Source organism: Globicephala melas, chromosome 9 (assembly GCF_963455315.2).
Source record: "Globicephala melas chromosome 9, mGloMel1.2, whole genome shotgun sequence".
NCBI classification, from domain to species: Eukaryota; Metazoa; Chordata; class Mammalia; order Artiodactyla; family Delphinidae; genus Globicephala; species Globicephala melas.
Window position 1 is genome coordinate 95,928,968 of NC_083322.1, and position 20,274 is coordinate 95,949,241.

Below are 20,274 nucleotides of genomic sequence, written 5' to 3' on the forward strand. Positions count from 1 at the left end.
AGCTTAAAGAAGGTTCTTTAACATTTCTTGTAAGGGTAGTTTAGTGGTGATGAATCCCTTTAGCTTTGCTTGTCCATAAAACTCTTTTATCTCTCCTTCAATTCTGAATGGTAACTTTGCTGGGTACAGTATTCCTGGTTGGAAGTGTTTTTTTTCTTTCATCACTTTGAATATATCATGCCACGCCCTTCTGGCCTGCAAAGTGTATGCTAAAAAAAAAAAATCTGATGATGGTTTTATGGGGGTTCCCTTGTATGCAACAAGTTGTTTTTCTCTTGCTGCTTTTAAAATTCTCTCGTCTTTAACTTTTGACACTTTAATTATAGTGTGCTTGGTGTGGGTCTCTTTGGATTCCTCTCTTTTGGTAGTCTTTGGCTTCCTGGCTCCAGATGTTTGTTTCCTTACCCAAGTTAGGAAAGTTTTCATCATTTCTTCCAATAAGATTTCTGCCCCTTTCTCTCTCTCTTCACCTTCTGGGACTCCTATAATGCAAATGTTAGTCCATTTGGTGTTATCCCATAATTCCCTCAAGCTACCTTCACTCTTTTCATTCTTTTTCCTTTTTCCTGCTGTAATTGGGTGAGTTCCACTGCCCTGTCCTCAAGTTGACGGATTATTTTTTCTGCTTCATCTAGTCTGCTGTTGAACCCTCTGGTGTATTTTTCAGTTCAGTTATTGTATTCTTCAGCTCTGTTACTTCTATTTGGTACTTCCTTATATTTTCCATCCCTTTGTTGAAGTTCTCACTGTGTCTATCCATTCTTCTCTCTAGTTCAGTGAGCATCTTTATGACAATTACTTTGAACCAGGAAAATTATTTATCAGGTAAATAATTAAATATCATTTAATTATTTCACTAAAGTTTTTTTCTGGGGTTTTTATTTTGTTCTTTCATTTGGAAACTATTCCTCTGTTTCTTCATTTTGCTTGACTTTGTGTAGCTTTCTATCCAGTAGATGAAACCACCACCTCTCCCAGTCTTGAAGGAGTAACCTTGTCTAGAAGATAAAACTTGTTCAACCCTGCCCCAACTCCTGATTTTCCCTCAAATTTTGTACTTGTCCAAACAGCCTATTCTATTTTTAATAGCTCCCAGTAGTTAAGAATGTGCCAAGACCTGTCAATGTCCCAAAGAAGAGGATCTCAGTACCTAGATTCATGCTCATGCTGACTGGAAGTCCGACCTTCAGGCAGCAGCTTTTAAAGTATGCAAATACACACAGTCCTGTGGAACTGTAAGCATAAGCCCTGCTAGCCACCAGAGCCAGGTGATCTGGAGTTATCCCCTGGGCCACAGTTACAAAAATCAGGCCTCCTGATGAGCATAGCTCTTTTCTTGGTGATACCAGTGAGCTGGAGCAAGGCAGGTGGAGAGTGCCAAGATGGTGTCAACAGCCTACACGCCTTGAGAGTGGCTCTATAAGCCACTAACTGTGGGCCAAACCTGAAGTCTGTCCCTCAAGCTGATGCTCTAAGATAAGCAAAGAAGGCTTCTTCACAGAAAGACTGGAGGGTATGCCTCAGTCCACTGTGCCCCGGGGGTGGCAGCCTGCCAAGAACCATCTCTCCAATTGCCACAGTGCTGTGCGACTCAGGAATGCAAGCCCTCCTGGTCCTCAGAACCAGGTGATCAAGGGGTGTTTCCTGGGTGGCCGCCACCAAAAAATGGGCACCACACAAAAATAACAGAGCACCAATGCAGGTAAAGATACCCTCCAGAAGACATGGCACTCTGTAGCATGGCAGAGGATAAGCAGAAAGATAAAATCCACCCTCCGAGATCTCTAGAAAAGATTATAATTAGCCCCTAAATGCATACCTAATTAGAAGCCTGCCCCTCAGGCCTCAGTCATGATGATTAGCCAACAGGCCTTCTTCATAGAAAGACAAAGCTCCTGGGTCTGTTACTTCTTGCTGTACCTGAGGATGGCTGTTTAAGAACTCTTTCTCCATTGCTTACAGTCCTGTGAGACCCACGAGTGTACGCCCCACTGGCCACCAAGGCCAGGCAATGTATCAATAGATGTGTCCCCTGGAAGCAGTCACAAAAATCAGGGCACCAGACAAGGGTATGAGCTCCTTTCTGGGTGATGCCAGTTATTACAGTCCTATGGGACGAGGAATGCAAGCTCTTCTGACCTCCAGAGCCAGGTGATCAAGAGGCATCCCCTCGGCAGCAGCCACAAAAATCAGATGTGTGTAGAAGTTCCCTTCCAGGAGATACTGGTGCTCTGGAGCATGGCAAAGGGAAAGCACAAAGCACCACCAGTCTCCATCCCCAGAACGTGTTCTAGCAGGCTCTTAGAGGTGTGTGTTAAATTAGATGCCTGCCTCGCAGGCCAGTGCTTTAATATAAGCAGATGAGCCTTCTTCACTCTAAGTCTGGGTGTGATCGGCTGCCTGTGAGCTGGGCCCTAGAGTGTGTGGGTCCAAGTGCACCAGCCCTTTATAAGAGTCTCCACTCATATCGTTACAGTCTTGTGGGTCTAGGGGTGTGAGTCCCATTGGTCTTCAAAGTTAAATGTTTTAGGGGCTCGTCTTTCAAGTGCATGTCTTAAAAGTTGGGATGCCTGATGTGGGCACCTCTCATCAGAGAGAAGCTCCACGTTTTGAATTCCTTCCCAGCCGCTCCTATCCACTTCGATGTGGTTTTCTTCTCATTTGCTGAGTACAGTTATCACTCAGCCAGCCCTTAGGTTTCTCTAAGGGGAAATTGTTCCATATATAGTTGTAGAGTCAGCATTTCTGTGGGAGGAGGGGAGTTTAGGATCTTCCTAAGTCACAGTCTTGAACTGGAACCAGGACTACATCAAACTAAAAAGCTTCTGCAAAGCAAAGGAAGCCATCAACAAAATGAAAAGGCAACCTACTGAATGGCAGAAAATATCTGCTAGTCAAATGTCTGATAAGGCGTTAATAACCAAAATACATATAGAACTCATACAACTCAACAGCAATAAAAAATAAACAATAAAAATTTAAAAATTCAATTTAAAAATGGGCAGATCTGAATAGACATTTTTCAAAGAAGACATACAGATGGCCAATAGGTACATGAAAAGGTGCTCAACATCACTAATCAGCAGGGAAATGTATATCAAAACCATAATGAGCTATCACCTCACACCCGTTAGAAAGGCTACTATCAAAAAGAGGAGAAACACAAGTGTTGGCAAGAATGTGGAGAAAGGGGAACTCCTGTGCACTGTTGGTAGGAATGTAAATTGGTACAGCTACTATTGAAAACAGTATGAAAACTTCTCAAAAAATTAAAAATAGAAGTACCATACGATCCAGCAATTCCACTTCTAGGTATTTATCCAAAGAAAATGAAAACATTAACTCAAAAAGATATATGTTCCCTCATATTCATTGCAGCATTATTTACAGTAGCCAAGACATGGAAACAACCTAAATACCCACTGCTGGATGAATGGATAAAGAAATTGTGGTATACACATACAGCCATACACATACAGTTTTATTCAGCCATAAAAACGAATGACATCTTGCCATTTGTGACAACATGGATGGACCTCAAGGGCATTATGCTAAGTGAAATAAGTCAGACAGAGGAAGACAAATACCATATAATGTCTCTTATAAGTGGAAAGTTTTTTTTTAAAAAAAAAAGCTCATAGATACAGAGAACAGATTGTTGGTTGCCAGAGGTGGGGTTAGGGGTTGGAGAAATTTTTTTTAATTTAAATAAAATAAATGTTTTAAAAATAAATATTTTCTATAAAGTAAAAAGTATAGGTGACTTCCCTGGTGGTGGAGTGGTTAAGAATCCGCCTGCTAATGCAGGGGACACGGGTTCGAGCCCTGGTCCAGGAAGATCCCACATGTCGCGGAGCAACTAAGCCCATGCACCACAACTACTGAGCCTGCGCTCTAGAGCCCATGTGCCACAACTCCTGAGCCCAGGCGCCACAAATACTGAAGGACGCGCACCTAGAGCCCATGCTCTGCAGCAAGAGAAGCCACCACAATGAGAAGCCCATGCACTGCAATGAAGAGTAGCCCCCATTCACCGCAACTAGAGAAAGCCCACACGTGGCAACGAAGCAGAAATAAACAAATAAAATAAATAAACTTATTAAAAAACAAAAAAATGATAGAACTGAAAAATATACTAACCAAATTTAAAACTTTGCTGGATGAACTCTCTAGTAGACTGGAGATGACAGAGGATATAGAATCAGTAAACTTGAAGAAAGATCAATAGAATTTACTCATTCTGAACAACAGGAGGAAAACAGACTGAAAAATAAAATGAACAGAGCCTCACAGATCTATGGGACAACGACACAAGATCCAACATTCATATCATATCATTCATATCATCTCAGAAGGCAGGGAGAAAGAATGAGGGAGTGAAAAAGTAATTAAATAAGGTCTTTTAAAAAATCCCAATTCTTACAAAAGACATAAATGTACAGATTCAAGAAGCTGAGAAAACCCTAAATAGGAAAAACCTAAAGAGACCCACACCAAGACACATCATGATTAAACTTCTGAAAGCTAAAAGCAAAGAAGAAAATCTTAATAATAGCCAGACAGAAACAATATATTTATAATAGAGGAATACCATTCAAATGATAGCAGATTTCTCACCTGAAACCCTGGTGGTCAGAGGTGAGTGGCAAAACATTTTTCAAGTGCAGAAAGAAAAGAATAGTCAATTGCAAAATCCAGTGAAATTATCCTTTAGGAAGGCAGGGGAAATAAAGATATTCCTAGATGAAGAAAAACTAAGAGAATTTGTTGCTATCAGACTTATCTTTAAAGAATGGCTAAAGGAAGCTCTCCAAATAGAAAATAATAACAAAAGAAGGCTGGAAACTTCTTCAAGAAAAGAACAATGGAAGGACAAATATAAAGATAAACAGGGAATTCCCTGGTGGTCCACTGGTTAGGACTCTGTGCTTCCACTGCCAGGGGCCAGGTTAGATCCCTGGTCAGGGAACTAAGATCCTACAAGCCACGTGGTGTGGCCAAAAAGTAAATAAAGATGAACACAATAGACTACTTCACTTCATGAATTTCTTTAATCACATTTTATGGCTAAAGCAAAAATCCTAATACCATCTAATGTGGTTCCTCAACATAGAGGAAATACTGAAGACAGTTGTATTTTAAAATTTGGAAAGATAAAGAGACATTAACAAGTGTCTACACTCAACTCAAAGTGATAAAATGTCAACACCAATGGACTGTGATCAGTTATATATGTATATGGAAATACCTAGTGCAATCACTAAATAAAAGTATGCAAGGCAATATACTAAAAAATGTTACAAATAAATCAGAGTGGAATTATTTAAAAAGGTTCAAGAAATCCAAAGAAAGCCAAGGAAAAAGAAACAGAGGAATGAGAAACAAAGGGAAAAAACAGAAAATTTAAATAACAAATAAAAGCCTAACATACCAATAATTAACTATATATGGTCTAGCTACACCAATTAAGAGACAGAGATTGGTAGAATGGATAAAAAAAACATGCCCCAACTACATTCTGTCTACAAGGAACTCAGTTCAAAATAGAATGAAAATAAATGGATGGGAAAAGTATACCATGTAAACATTAATCAAAACATATACTTTTTATTATTTTTATGATTTATATTAATATAGCAGGAGTGGCTATATTAAGTTGAGATAAAACAGTATTCAGAGCATAGAAAATTACTAGGGACAGAGATGGACTTTACCTAATGATAAAAAGATCTACCAAATAGGTATAGCAATCTTAAGTGTGTATGTATCAAACAACAGAGCTTCAAAATGCATGAAGCAAAACTGGTAGAGCTGAAAGGAGAAATTGAAAAATCCAGAATTAAAGTTGGGGACTCTCAGGGAATTTCCTGGCAGTCCAGTGGTTAGGACTCTACACTTTCACTGCCAAGGGCACACATTCAATCCCTGGTCGGGGAACTAGGATCCCACAAGCCACATGGCACAGCTGGAAAAAAAAAAAAAAAAAGTGGAGGACTCTCAGCAATTGATAAAACTACCAAACGGACAAGGATATAAGAAGTGAACAACACCATCAACCAACAGGAATTAATACTTACAGAACACACTCTACACCCAACAACAGCAGAATACACATTCTTTTCAAGTGCCCACTGACACCCACCAAGATAGACCATATCCTGGGTCATAAAACAAACTTTAACAAACTTAAAGGAATTGAATCACACAGAGTATGTCCTCTGACAATAATGGATTTAAAGTAGAAATCAGTAGAAAGACAAGAGTTTGTAGGAAACTCTACAAAACTTGCTTGGAAATTTAACAACATATCTGAAAGAGGAAGTCTCAAAGAAAAGTAAGAGATAGAAAACTGAATTTAAAAAACAGTTGTTGGATGCAGCTAAAGCAGTGCTGAGAGGGAAATTTATAGCATTATGCGTACATTGGGAAAGAGGAAAAACTGCAAATTAATTACCTAAGCTCCTACCTCAAGAAACCAGTAAAAAGAAGAGAAAAATAAACCCAAAGGAAGGGGAAGAAAATACAAAGGATAAGAGCAGAAATAAACAAAATAAAAAACACAAAGACTACAGAGAAAATAAATGAAGTAAAAAGCTGATTCTTAAAAAAAAATCAATAAAATTAATAAAACTCTACTAAGATTGACAAGATAAAAAGAGAAAAGACACACATTACCAATATTGAAAATGAAACAGAGGATATCATAACAGATCCTACAACCATTAAAAGGATCATGAGAGGATGCTATGAACACTTTTATACACATAAATTTGACAACTTAGAAGAAATGGACCAATTTCTCAAAAATTACAAACTACCAAAACTCAGACAAGATGAAATAATAACCTGAATAGTCCCATAACCATTAAAGAAATTGAGTTGTAGAGAAAAACAAATACCGTATGCTAACACATATATATGGAATCTAAAAAAAAAAAAAAATGGTTCTGAAGAACCTAGGAGCAGGACAGGAATAAAGACGTAGACATAGAGAATGGACTTGAGGACACAGGGAGGGGGAAGAGTAAGCTGGGATGAAGTGAGAGAGTGGCATGGAATATATACACTACTGAATGTAAAACAGATAGCTAGTGGGAAGCAGCCGCATAGCACAGTGAGGAGATCAGCTCAGTGCTTTGTGACCACCTAGAGGGGGTGGGATAGGGAGGGTGGGAGGGAGACACAAGAGGGAGGGAATATGGGGATATATGTATACATATAGCTGATTCACTTTGCTATACAGCAGAAACTAACACAACATTGTAAAGCAATTATACTCCAGTAAAGATGTTAAAAAAAAAGCCAATTTCATTTCTATATACTGAAAATGAATAAGAGGAAAGGAAAATAAAAGATGCAATACCATTTACAATGGACCCAAAGAATACAAAGTGTTTAAGTACATATGTCATTGACATATATACACTATCAAATGTAAAATAGCTAGTGGGAAGCAGCTGCATAGCACTGGGAGATCAGCTCGGTGCTTTGTGACCACCTAGAGAGGTGGGATAGGGAGGGTGGGAGGGAGACGCAGGAGGGAGGGGATATGGGGATATATGTATACATATAGCTGATTCACTTTGTTATACAGCAGAAACGAACACAGCACTGTAAAGCAATTATACTCTAAAATAAAGATGTTAAAAAAATACTTAGGTACAAATCTAATAAAACACATGCAGAATCTATATGAAGAAAATTACAAAATGCTGATGGAGAGATCAACGATGTAAATACTTGGAGAGACATACCACATTCATGGATTGGAAGATTTAAAGATGTCAATTCTTCTTAAATTGATTTACAGGTTTAGTGCAATTCTTACCAAAATCCGAATGAGATTTTTTGTAGTCTAGACAGGCTTATTCTAAAATTTGTATGAAAAGAGAAAGATCCTAGAATAACCAAAACAAGTATAAAAGAGAAAAAGATTCACAATGTCAAAGCTGACCATATAGCTACAGCACTCAAGACAGTGTGGTATTGACGGGGGGGTAGACACATAACTCAATGTAATAGAACTGAGAACCCAGAATAGATCCACTGAAATATGTCCAATTAATTTTTGATGAAGGAGCAAAAGCAATTCAGTGGAGGAATGATAGCCCTTTCAATAAATGGTGCTGGAGCCACCAGGGGGTAAAAATAAGAATCTCAGCCTACACCTCACACTGCATACAAAAACTAACTCAAAATGGATCATGGACTTAAATGTAAAACATAAACTATAAAACTTCTAGAAAAAAATAGAAAATCCTTGAGATCTAGGACTACATTAAGATTTTTTAGACTTGATACCAAAAGCATGATTCATAAAAAATTTTTTAATAAATTGAACCTCATCAACATTAAAAACTTTTGCTCTTGGGAAGTCTATGCTAAAAGGATAAAAAGATTAATCACAGACTGGGAGAAAATATTTGCAAATCACGTATCAAACAAAGGACTTTTACCTAGAATACATTTTAAAAATTTAAACCTTAACATTAAAACAATCAATCCAATTAGGAAATGAGCAACACACTTGACAGACATTTCACCAAAAATATATAGATGGCAAAAGGCACACGAAAAGATGTCTACCATAGTTAGCCAGTGGAAAAATGCGAATTACATCACAAGATACCAGCACCCACCTATTAAACTGGTTAAAGTACAAAATATTGGCAGTGCCTGTATTAATTTCCTACTGCTGCTTTAACAAATTACCACAAATTCAGTAGCTTAAAAAAACACAGTTACTTTCTCAGAGTCCTGGGAGTCAGAAGCCCCAGATGGGTCTCGTGGGGCGAGAATCAATGTTGGCAGGGCTGTGTCCTTGTGGAGGCTCTGGGAGAGAATCCTCTTCCTTGCCTTTTCCAGCTCACAGACCCCACCTGCATTCCTTGGCCCACGGTCCCCTCGACCTGCAATTGCTGGTCAAGTCCTTCCATCATTACAGCACTCTGACACAAACTCTTCTGCCCCCCACTTCCAATGTCTGGATGCAGAGGGAGTCCGTGGTGGGCAGTGCAGAGTGCTGGGGTTGCAGTATCTGACTGCCCACCTGCTACAGCCATCGCCCGGATCCCATCTGCCTGGGCTCCCAAGCTTTCAGGAGAGCCTGGAAACTGAGACTTCTGTAAAATCTCATTTCCAATACCAGCAATGAGTTAAAAAAAAAATTTTTTTTTTTTGGCCACGCCATGCAGCATCGGGGATCTCAGCATCCAGGATCTTAGTTCCCCAACCAGGGACTGAACCCGCGCCCCCTGCAGTGGAAGCACGGAGTCTTAACCACTAGAACACCAGGGAAGTCCTTTAAAAATATTTTAACGGGTATGAAGTTTCACTTTGGGAAGATGAAAAAGTTCTGGACACGGACGGTGGTGATGATTGCACACCAAGATGAATGCACTTAATGCCGCTTCAAAATCGTTAAGATGGTAAATTTTGTGTTATGCATATTTACCACAATAAACATGTTAAAGGATGTGGACCTCCTGACTGCCCTGGCGACCAGGTCACCTTCCCACCTTGAGGTCAGGAGAGGAAGGGAGGCCTGAGGAAGTGGGGAGGAGAACAGAGGGAGGAGGGAAAGAGGGACGGGAACAGGGGAGATGAAAGCAGAGGGGAGAGAGGAGAGAAAATTGGAGGTGGGGGAGTGGGATGGAGGAAGGCGGGGAGAGGAGCAGAGTGGGGAGGGGTGGGGAGAAAAATGGAAGAGTTAAGAGGGGAGCCGAGGGGGCCTGGCCAGGGACTGTCCCCCCAGGGCTGGGGCTCCTTGAAGGAGGGCAGGGTGGTGACCTCTGTCAGGGTCTCTGAAGGCAATCGTGAGGGGCCAGCCAAGGCCAGGAGAAGCGGGAGGATCTGCAGGTGCAGGGTGGGCGGGAGGCCCGGCTCTAGGAGGCCAGGGTTGGCAGGCGGTGCTCCTCCCCTGCCCCACTGCTGACCTGCCATGGGATGGTACCCCAGAGGGGCTGCAGGCACCAAAGGCCCTTCGCAAGCATGGGTCATTCTGCAGCTGAGGAAACTGAGGCACGAGGAGCCAGGCACCCTCCACCTCCCAGTGGTGGCCTCCAGCCTGAGGCAAGGTTGGGGAGACTCACAGGTGCACCTCCAGCCATGGAGGTGGGGGTGAGAGGGGGAAGGCTAGGGGGATCCATGGGGTTACGACGCCCCTGGAGGGGTCAACAGGTGCCTTTTCAGGACCTGTCACCCTGCACACCTGGGCCCGGCCTGCACCTTCTGCCAGCACAGGGTTTCAAGTTTCCTAGTGGAGCAGGTTGTGGGCCAGGATCCTGGGACCATGCGAGGTGAGCTGGGACCAGCTGGGTCAGGAGGGGAAATAAGGAGGGAGGACTGGGAGGGGGGGTAGTAAAGGAGGGAGGAAGGGAGGCAGATAGGACACAGAAGCTGATGGGGGCTCTAAGGGGCCTGGCCGCCACCCACCCCCACCCCACTCCCCTTCCCCAAGCCTGCTCTTCTTCAGCACACACCAGAAGCTTCTCCCTGCTCGAATCCTCAGGAATTTGGGGTGAAATCCAAGGCATGACCCTGGCCTTCAAGACCTGGACTCCTTGGATGCCCACTCCCCCATCCCTGGCCCCAGGCCCTGGGGTATGTGGGCGTGCTGTGGGCTCCACCTGGCCTGCCCGCCCCAGATCTCTGTGCTTTATATGGGTCACTAAGCCAGGAAGTCGGGGGTTCCAGAGGCCATGCTGTCTCCATCCAGCATAAACACAGGGTGCGCCATCTTGTGACTGGCGCTGGGAGGCGCTGATCCACAGTCCGAGGGGGCACCCAGGATGTCCTGATGCTGTCCAGTCCAACACACTGCGACGAAATGCTCCAGAAACACCGCCTGCCTCCCCCTTGACCAAGGGCTAAGGGCTCCCCCAAGGAGTTGGCACAAACCTTGCAACTGGGAGACTAGGGGTGGCCCGCCTTGATGCTTTGCCCTCCCAGACACCGATGGGGCTGTTCACCTTGAGGACACACAGGATGTACGGGGCCCAGCAGGGCACGTCCTCTCCCCTCCTTCCTGCCCCTGCTTCCACTTCCCTTTGCTATCCTCCACCCTCTGCCGGCACCCTGCACCCTGGCCCGTGGTCTCCTGCCCCTGTGCCCTCTGCACCGGCCCAGCCCTGACAGGTGGTCACTGAGGCTGCTGGCAGCTTCCCCACCTGAAGCCCCCGCTCTGCAGCCCTTCCCTGGCCTCTTGTTAACCCCAAACCCCCTGTGAGACGCTGTGTGGGCCAGGCACACCGTCTTTGGGGCCTCTGACTTCCCGTGCTGCAGCTCAGCGATCTTCCCAAGTCCAGGCCCACCAGGGGACACTGCTCTAACCCCAACCGTAACACGATGCTCCTAACCCCAGTCCCTGCAAGGTCATAACCTGGGCAGCTTCCCAATTACGCGGCCCCTCAAGGAGCAGGCTCCCCATCCTTGCAGGAGGGACCTCCCCCAAACCCCTGCGGCGCCATTGCTTCACCGTGACCTCCGGTGGTCCCGTCCAGAGTTAGCCACCCCTCAGGGTCCTCCTCTGCAACGTCTGGGCTGATAGGGTTTCAGTAGGCGAATGCTGGGGGCCTTCCCCCTCCTTCCATCATCCACCTGCAGAGCATCAGCCATGGCCAGGCCATCTCCGGGGTGACGCTGGGAATGTGGGCAGGAGCGTGGGCCCAGCTCACGCCTCGGGGGTGACACTTCCTCTGTGACCACTGCACAGTGGGGGTTTGAACCAAAATGTCCCTAATGCCCCATCCAGCGCTGGCCAAAAAGCCTAGGATCCCTCCCAGGAGGAACCAGGACAGAGGTGGTAGAAGGCCTGGCTCGAGCTCCCTGGAGAAGCCCTGACTCACTCTCGGGTCCAGGCACCTCTCTCGCGACGGCCTCCATCTCCAGGGGACAGGCTCGGGCCTGCCCTGCAGGAGGATGGCCACGTCAGGCCCACTGGCTCTCTGTCCACAGCTGGCGTGACGCTTGTTCTACCAGGCTGGCCCCTCTCCGCACCACCAAGTCCGAGTCAGTCCCCAGATTCTCCCAGGGTGGGCTGCAGTGTGTGACCCCAGCCCCGCCCTCCCCACGCCAGCAGCAGCAGGTGCCCGAGCCTGCAGAGTGGGGCTAGGACAGCAGAGTGGCGTCCAGCTGAGGGCTCCGGGTTAAAAGGGGAGGATCTAGGACCCCCAGCTGGCACCCGACGGTCCTTTCTTCCCTCTGAAGGGAAGCCGGTGACCCAACCTTCAGTTGTAAAGAATAAAACCAAGGACGTAAGACAGAATAGACCAGAGAAAACCATGCTCGTGTGGACTGGCTGGGGGGTGAGCTGAGTCTGAGACTACAGAATATATGAATTTTTCCTTGCCCCTGAAGTTGTGACAGGGACCTGAAGGAGGGGCCTCGGGATTCCTAACCACGCCCACGGGGGCATCAGGGAGCTGAGAGAGAGCGTGCCAACCTGGTGTCCAGGAAAGGTATGCCCAGCAGCGGCCAGGCTGCAACCACCCGACTCCCAGACCAGGGGGGACCGGTCCCACGTGTGCGCCACTGTCGAGGGCAGGAGCTCTGCTCTGGAGCCTGCCCTCTGATGAAGAGGGAGAGAGCGCTTACCGAGGACTGACGATTGCGAGTCCACACACCATTCTTTATTCACGGAAACAAGTCGTCCAACCTGGGCTGAGCCTGCTGCCAGCTGGCCGTCTGGGGAGCAGAACGGAGGGGGGTTTGGGTCTGTTCCCCAGACTGTGTTCTGGGTGGTCAGGTCTTTGTAAGGCAGCTGCCACCTCCTGGACACACTGGCACATAGACTACTCCTGACTCTTCTCCCTCCCGCACATTTTGGAGGCAAACTGTTGAGAGATGGTGCCTCTCCCTCCTGGCAGATTTTTCCTGCCCTGGGAGTTTGCAGTTCGCTTGGTAATTCCACTGCTGAGCCCTTTGCACATTCTTCACTCATTCAAGAAATGCTTATCAAGAAATGCTCACCAGGTCCTGCCCACTGAGCATGGCCCCTGGAATGGGGGAACGGGCGGGGGGGCTCTGGAGAGGCTGCCATGTGACTGAGGAAGGGAATGTGTCACACACCTGTTATGTCCGGAGCGGGTGCAGGCAGACTCGTGAGCCCAGCGTTCCGGGACCCGTGCAGGTAAATGGGGCACTGAGGACCCTCGGGCTGCAGCCTTCTGACTCCTGTTTGGAAATGCACGCAAGCTCTAGAGCTACGATCTTTTCTCCTGGCCAAAAGCTTGTTAGATTTCTGAAATCTGTGTGGAGCCTTGCCAGGATGCAGGCTGGATGAGAAACACCTCTGGGAGACATTTAGGAATTTCCCATTTTGGCGTTTGCTGTGTACGCGGGCCTCAGGGCTAGAATTCGGGTAATGACCACACAATGAGAACTGTCTTGGCAACGATCGTCACACACAGACCCACAAGTGCTTAAATACAGATTTATTGCAAACCAACACCGGAGACAGGGTGATTTTGCAGGTGTGTACCCCACTTCCTTGGACCTCAGCTGACGGAGCTCAGTGGCCAAACTGCTGCTGCCAGGTTTGAAGAGAGAAAATGGGCAGAGTGCACAGGCTCCAGGGCCCAGGCCGGCAGCGAGGGGCAGAGGTCTCCCACGACACGACACGGCACGGCGAGGGCGAACGAGCACTCCCTCCCCTGAAGCCCCGCACTCCCAGATGCCTGCGAGCTGCTGTTACAGCGGGCGGGGTGGGGAGAAACCAACACTGGAAATCAAATCGGGCAAAAGGAAGACAACTGGCCACCGAGTCCACAGCTCCCAAAATCTCCCAAACAGCTGAGGCGCAGGCACCACAGCCCTGCCGGTCGCAGCAGAAGACCCCACGGGGGCGGCGGAGGGGAGGAGGAGACAGGGGCGTGTTGAGAATGGTTCTCTCACAGACACGTGCCAGTGAGACCTTTCGCTATGTGGGACAGGTGTGCAAATCCTGAGGGCGCTACAGAGGGGCCTCCAGCAGCTCCGTGACCAGCCTCGGTGACAAGTGCAAACAGCAGGGCCCTGTGCTCCCATGGTGGCGCTTCCCCCAGCCACCTGGTGTCCACGCCTCCTGTGGTGGCATGAGAGCAAGCAAACGCTTCCCAGGGACCCAGGGATGTGTCTACAGGGCGCTGTGAGCCAGAAACCTGCCCCCACAGACTGTGATGAAGCAGCTCCCACCTCTGCAGTTAAAGGGGGAAGGCTCCAGAAAGAACGCCCCCCAGACAGGGCTCCTTCCTCCCCCAGACCAGAGAACAGAGCTCACGAGGGCAGGTTCCAGGGTGCAGAGACCTGCAAGGTCACTGCCCGGAAGGGCAGCCCCACAGTCCTGGTGAAGGGCACAGGCTCTGGGTCCTGGGACAGCGGTGGGAGCAGAGCCACGAGCTCTGTGCGGTGCAGTCTGGCCTCAGCCAGGAAAGGACCAAGGGCTGCACCGAGCAGCTGACACACCACGGGGCCTCCTGAGGGTGCCTGGCCCAGCTCACTTTGACAAGAACCGGATCCCCCGAGAGAAAAGTGCTAGGCTGGGTGGCAGCAGAGCAGCCCGGTCAGGAGAGGGACAGATCCTGCCGTGCCTGCACCTGAGGCCACAAGACACTTTCTTCCAGCGTCCAGATCCGGCGGCAGGACCCCAGTTTCCGCAGCTCCTCAACGAGGCTGAGGCAGGCGGTGAACGCGTACAAGCAGGCGGGCAAGACCACACGTGAACACACCCAGCAAAAGGTCGAGGCTGCGCTCTCCCCAAACTGGCCAGGAGCTCGGCCCTCAGGCTGCACAGTCCTGCCCACGCTTCAACAGCCGAGCAGCACCCACGCCCGCCCCAAGCGTGAGAACAGCAAGCAGAGAGCACACGAGCAGCAAGCGGAGGGAGGGGGTGGCTAACGGCCAGGAGGGGCCGGAGCTGCGCCTGCCAGGACACCCCCTGCTCTCTAACACCCGCCCGGCACGGGCCACGCAGCCCCCGCCCTGCTCTACAACAGTCTGGAGATGCAGGGCCAGAGTGGAGGCCGGGTTCCCCCTTGAAAAGAAGGATGGCAAGGGTGAACCAGGCGAGCGAGTCCCCGCCGGCGAGGGCTTCCTTTACTCCGGTCATTAAAACTGCACAGCCCCGGGGGAGATGTTGAACATGGCCGGGTCGAATCGCTGGCCTCGGAAGGGGGAGCCTTCAGCATCCCACCCCTTCTTCAGCATCTCATGGACTTTCTACAAACAGAAAATAGAGAGGTTAACTGTAGTCACCAGGCCCGCATGTCCTAGAGCAGGACTCTGCTCTGCTTCCTCCGGAAGAGGACCTGCCCAGGGTGACAGCAGACCCTCCGCAAGACTGTGCTTCCCACATGCAGATTCCACCCCCATCTTGTCCCCAGCGAAGCACCGGCTATCTTCCTGGCTCAGATGCTGTCCCTTCTCACCAGAAATACCTATCCGAACTCCAAATGGCCTGAGGGCTACAGCCCACAGGGCTGACTGAAGTGCAAAGAGGGGTTCTCTGCTCCCCCTTCCCAGGGAGAAGGCTGGTGGCCTCGAGGCCTGCACCCTCAGATAGTCTGGGAATGACCCAGGCTGTGACTCAGAGAGACCTCAGGGAGTCTGGCTGTGGACCCACCAGTCACCGACCCCTGCAGCCCTTGGGGGGCAGAGGTCAAAGCTGCTGGATCACGTATCCCAGCACATGGGCAGCCTGGACCATCCAGCCTTCAGGGGCAGCAGCAGGCCAAGCACTGTGGCCTGGGCCAGGGCACGGCAGGAGGCTGCGCCTATGAGGGAGGTCCCTCGAGGTGCTGTAGGCCCTCCTTCCCCGCGGGTCCCCGGGTCTGCCCTCTGTGCTTCCCTGCGAATACATCAGGCTGGGAACCATCTCCCCTTCCTTCTGACCAGGAGAAACAAAGAGACTCACTGCCACGGGGCCAGAAAGCCCTGTCCACCTCTGGCCTCTAGGCTGACAGACTGAGCTGAGGGGAAAACTCCCGGTGTCTGGCGAGGCTGCAGGACTCCCCTCCTGACGGGGGCCTTCTTTTCCCTGTTATGAAACCTACGTGGTGCAGCAGCAAACACATCAAAGATGGGTAGTACATCTCAGGGATTAATCCATATTACTCCCAACTCGGTACAGATGACACACGCCAGGGACGCTGGGAAGGGCACTGGAGGAGCGGGCAGTGCTGCCCGCAGGCCGCCCCCCGTGGAGAAGGGGCCAGAGAGGCCGGCCCCGCCCACCAGCCTGACTCCGGGGTTTCCTGGCAGCCCTGCTGGGCCAGGCCTCCTCCTCCGTCCCATCCCTCTTCCTCTAGCTCTCGCCCACCTACCCCTCTGAAGCCCCCTCCTCCCAGTCTCTCAACTCACTCTGTGCCCCTCACCTGAGCACCTCCTCTGCTGAGTGAGCCCTGACCCACCTGACGGGCCCCTCACGCTCCAGCTCCATGGGGCCCCGGCCCGCTGCCTGCGCTGGTCCTGCCGCACGCCCCTCATGGCCACCACCTGCTTTCTTAAGCCGCCCCTCCTCCCGGTAGCCCCCATCTGAAGCCACCAGTCAGTCCTGCTGACTCTCCAGCCCCGATTTCCTTCTTCTCCTGGGGACGCTTTCCTCCGAGGACTCCAGAGACTGTCCGTGGCTTCAGCACCGCGAAGCCCAGCTCCCTCACCGCCAGGCCACGCCAGCTCTACTGGCTCCTCGCGCCTCCAAAGCTCTTCTCTCCGTCCAGATCCTGCTCCCCACACTGCGCTTCCCTCAAGGCCCCGTGTACTGAGGACAGTCCACGTGGAAGCCTGGGAGGCCCCGAATGTCTGCTAAGCCCAGATGAGTCCCAGACAGCAGTGCTGGTGCTCCCCCTCTACCACCACGGCCCTGAGGTGTCAGTCCTCTACCATCTCCAGCAAGGGCCGGCGAGCTGGAGGCCCCTGCCCGTCCAGGAGCAGGTCAGCTGGGCGAGGGGTCACCCCCGAGTCCTGCCGCCTGCACCACCAGCCATGGGCTCCTGTGTGTCTGCTGAAGGTCTCCACAGGGCACTGCACTCGGCCAGGCACTCACGCCCCTTCATGGTCAGCACACTGCCTGGCACATGGCAAGCCCTTCCAGAATCCCTTTCGACTCAAACCACAGAGGTCTTTCCATTAGACTGCAGGGTCTTCCAGGCTCTTCTTCAGATCCTTCTTGATCGGCCGGCCCCATCCCTGAGCTCATCAACAGGGACTCGGCTTCCTACTTGGGTCTCATAGCCAGGTGCCTGCCCACTTCGGGGCAGCGACACCCACACTTTCGACGGCTGCACAAGGTCCCCTCCCGTCAGGCCAGCGTTCAGAGTGCTCTTTCACCTGGTGGCCACAGGCAAATGCAGCACAACTGGCTAAAACTGCCGCCTAAACGTGCACAGAGGTGGGTTGCACTCCGCGTCCTGTGCCCTGCGAGCTCAGCGATTACAGCCAGGGGCCAGTTTCCGTAGACAAGACCAGCAGATGCCTGTGATCCAGTGGTCAACCGTAGCCCTGGCCTCTAGCCCCAAAAGCCCAGGTGGGTCAGGGAGCCAGACCAAGAGGCAATTCAGAGACTCGGGGAGGAGTCACAGACAAGACTGGAACCAGCTCAGGGTTCAAACCCCAGCCCTGCTGTCTGGCTGTGGGACCTTGAACACGTGCTGTGACCTCTAAACCTCGACCCCCCTCTCAGGGGTGCTGCAACAGGGACCATGACCCAGCCAACCCGACCCAACCTGCGTGCAGTAAGCACTCACTAAGCACTCCCCTCCATGGCTCCTTGGCCGTTGAAAGAGCGAGGCAGGCCGTTTGCATGCAAGGTCTGAATGAGACAGAAAGGAAGGACCACAGGCACGGGGCAGTGGGCGGGGGCGCTCGACGGCCCCAGGCCTAGAACACTCACAGGAGCCACAAAGTGAGGCCCCTCGGAGACAAAACAGGACGCCTGAGAATCTGAATGGCACTGGGGGTGGGGTGGAGGGCGGGCCTCGTGTCTGACACATGAGCAGCCTTGGAGATGGGCCGTGGTGCCATGGCTCAAACTCCCGGCGCTGTTCACGTGGGACACTGGGAACTAAAAATAACCTGAGAAAAGCAACCCTCACTTCTGCAGGGAGCCACTCTTGGGAGTATTAAAGCAGAAGGAAGACGGTACACATCTAACTAATCCTCCTCGTTGTGGCCACCACAGGCTCAGGCACGAGCCTCCTCTTTAGTCACTAACTTCCTCCCGTCCCCCCACAGCCGCAGGCACACTTCTCACGCCTCTGACATTTCGAAGTGACTTGGAAGGACTTTCTTCCCATTGGCCCTTTGTGGTCAAACCCGCACCGCCCTGAGGCAGGGCTGGGCCTGACTCTCCCTCCTGTGCTGAGGGTCCTGGAGGGGCTAAGGGGAGGGATCCGTCCGCACGGCCCCAGCGTGTCAGCTAGCAACACGCGATACCACCGGGACCCCGAGGACAGACAGCTCTTGGCTCTGCTGGCTGGGCGCCCCGTCCCAGGCGGCCAGCAAGCCGGCGTGCCCGCGCCAGGAGCCCACAGCAGCTCGCCCCGCCCCCGCTCCAACCCCAGAGGGCCCGTACCAGCTCGTGGCTCTGCGGCTTGCCCTGCAGCTTCTGCTGGTAGTCGAAGGCGAGCCTGTCCAGGACGGCGCGCTCCTCCTCGTCCACCGTGGCCATGGAGCGCTCCTTGTTGATCTGGTCGATGTCTATTTGCTCCTCCCCCTCCAGGATGGCGTTCCACCAGTACTCGCCCACCTTGTTCAGGCTCACCTGGCACACAAGGGCAGAGACACAGTCAGTGTCGGGCAGGTGGCACCGGGGACCCAGCGGGGCTGTCCAGACCCCGGGCACTGAGTATTCCACTCTCCACCACCATGACTGGGCGGTGCCTGCGGTCCTTGTCCCCCAGGTCCTCTCAGAAGACACTGACCCCCGTAGGCATCAGCATCCGCACTGCTCAGTCACCAGAAGCCCAGCCCACTCGGACCAGAGTGGGGCGTTTCCCAGCACTCCGAGCTGCCCCATCCGCTGGTACCCAGACCCCGTCACGGTCTCCCGAGCTGCCGAGGGAAGCTGGAGCCCAAACAGGAGCTTCTGTCAACATCCACCTGCCCGGGCCCCGGTAGCTCACCCCTCTCCCTCCTGCTGACCGTTGCCGCCTCCAAGTGCAGCACCCAGGCTCCTGCCTGCTGGGGGGACCAAGCACTCGGTCTGACAATGACTACCCGCCAGCCAGACGCCCAGGCGCCTTGTCCCATTCTCTTTCCTGGCCAGGCGGCTGCAAGAGTGGCTCCCCAGCCCTGCGACCGCTGCATGTGACTCACCTGCCACTCAGCCTCATGGTGCAGCCCAGTGAGGGACGGGGGGAGTCGGGGGGACACAAGAACTCAGAGACGGGGACTGCAGAATAGCAGGGCTTTGCCTGAAGCTGATGCCAAGTACACGCATCCCAGGGACCACACAGGGAGGGCCCAGGCCACCTCCTCCCTATGGTAACTGGCCGGCTCATCGGGAAACTCTTTACTGACTGGCCAAGAACTGACAGGAGGGCTGCCCACGCTCCCTCACTCTGTCCACTCTCAGACGGGATGTAACCCCCACTCATGCCCAGAGGGGCAGGGAGGTGACACAGAGATGACGGAGCCAGCAGTGAGAGCGCGCTTCCTCACAGGAGCACCGTGAGGAGAGGCTCACTGGCCAGCGGGCAATCCTGACAAAGTGGAGTGCGAGCTGGCCCACAGGCGACATCTGTGAAGACACCGCAGGCCCACGGGGCCTAAGGAGTCGGCCCCGTGGCTCACGGGCTGCGGGGAGCGGTGCTGCCAGCTCCAGCCCTGCTGCCCGAGTCCACGGAGAGCCCCTGCGGAGACCGGGTCCCACAGCGTCACAGCAGAGCTAAGTCTCGGCCCTGAGAGCGGCTGAGGCGTGGGCAGTGATGAGGGCGGGTCACACAGTGGAGACAACCTCCAGGAAACCACAAGCACAGCATGAATGTCAGCATCTCAGCACATTACAAAAGCAAGTCGCCCCACTTCTGACCATCCTGGGTGGACGCGGGCGTCCTGGGTGGACGCAGGGGTGAGATGGCAGGGGTTCTGAGCACCCCCTGCCCACCTGATCAGATGAATGACCTCTACCCTGCCAATGCCACTGTTTACATTCAGGGTGCAGCTTCTGTTTTCAGATGCTCTGTCTAGCCAGCTTCTGGCCAACTGCACTCTCCTGTTTGCATGCGCAGACCTGACCTGGCCCTCAGAGGCCCCAGTGCCGAGCACTGAGCCCCGTCTTTACAGAGCTGCAGATCACTG

The 20,274-nt window shown here is 51.4% G+C and overlaps 1 protein-coding gene and 1 long non-coding RNA gene across 2 annotated transcripts in view; both read right to left on the minus strand.

Moving 5' to 3' along the window:
* The window catches only part of LOC132597837 (uncharacterized), a 28,394-nt gene extending 15,671 nt beyond the window's left edge, over positions 1 to 12,723 (minus strand). Inside the window, exon 1 of the long non-coding RNA XR_009565205.1 lies at positions 12,595 to 12,723. This is a non-coding gene — a long non-coding RNA (uncharacterized lncRNA). The remainder of the gene's footprint in view (positions 1 to 12,594) is intronic.
* A 695-nt stretch (positions 12,724 to 13,418) lies between these two features.
* The window catches only part of NUDCD3 (NudC domain containing 3), a 73,085-nt gene continuing 66,229 nt past the window's right edge, over positions 13,419 to 20,274 (minus strand). The window contains exons 5-6 of the mRNA XM_030871222.3: positions 18,548 to 18,736; positions 13,419 to 15,195 (exon numbers count right to left, since the gene is read on the minus strand). Of these exons, the coding sequence (XP_030727082.1) occupies positions 15,085 to 15,195; positions 18,548 to 18,736 (300 nt within the window). The 3' untranslated portion in view covers positions 13,419 to 15,084. The remainder of the gene's footprint in view (positions 15,196 to 18,547; positions 18,737 to 20,274) is intronic.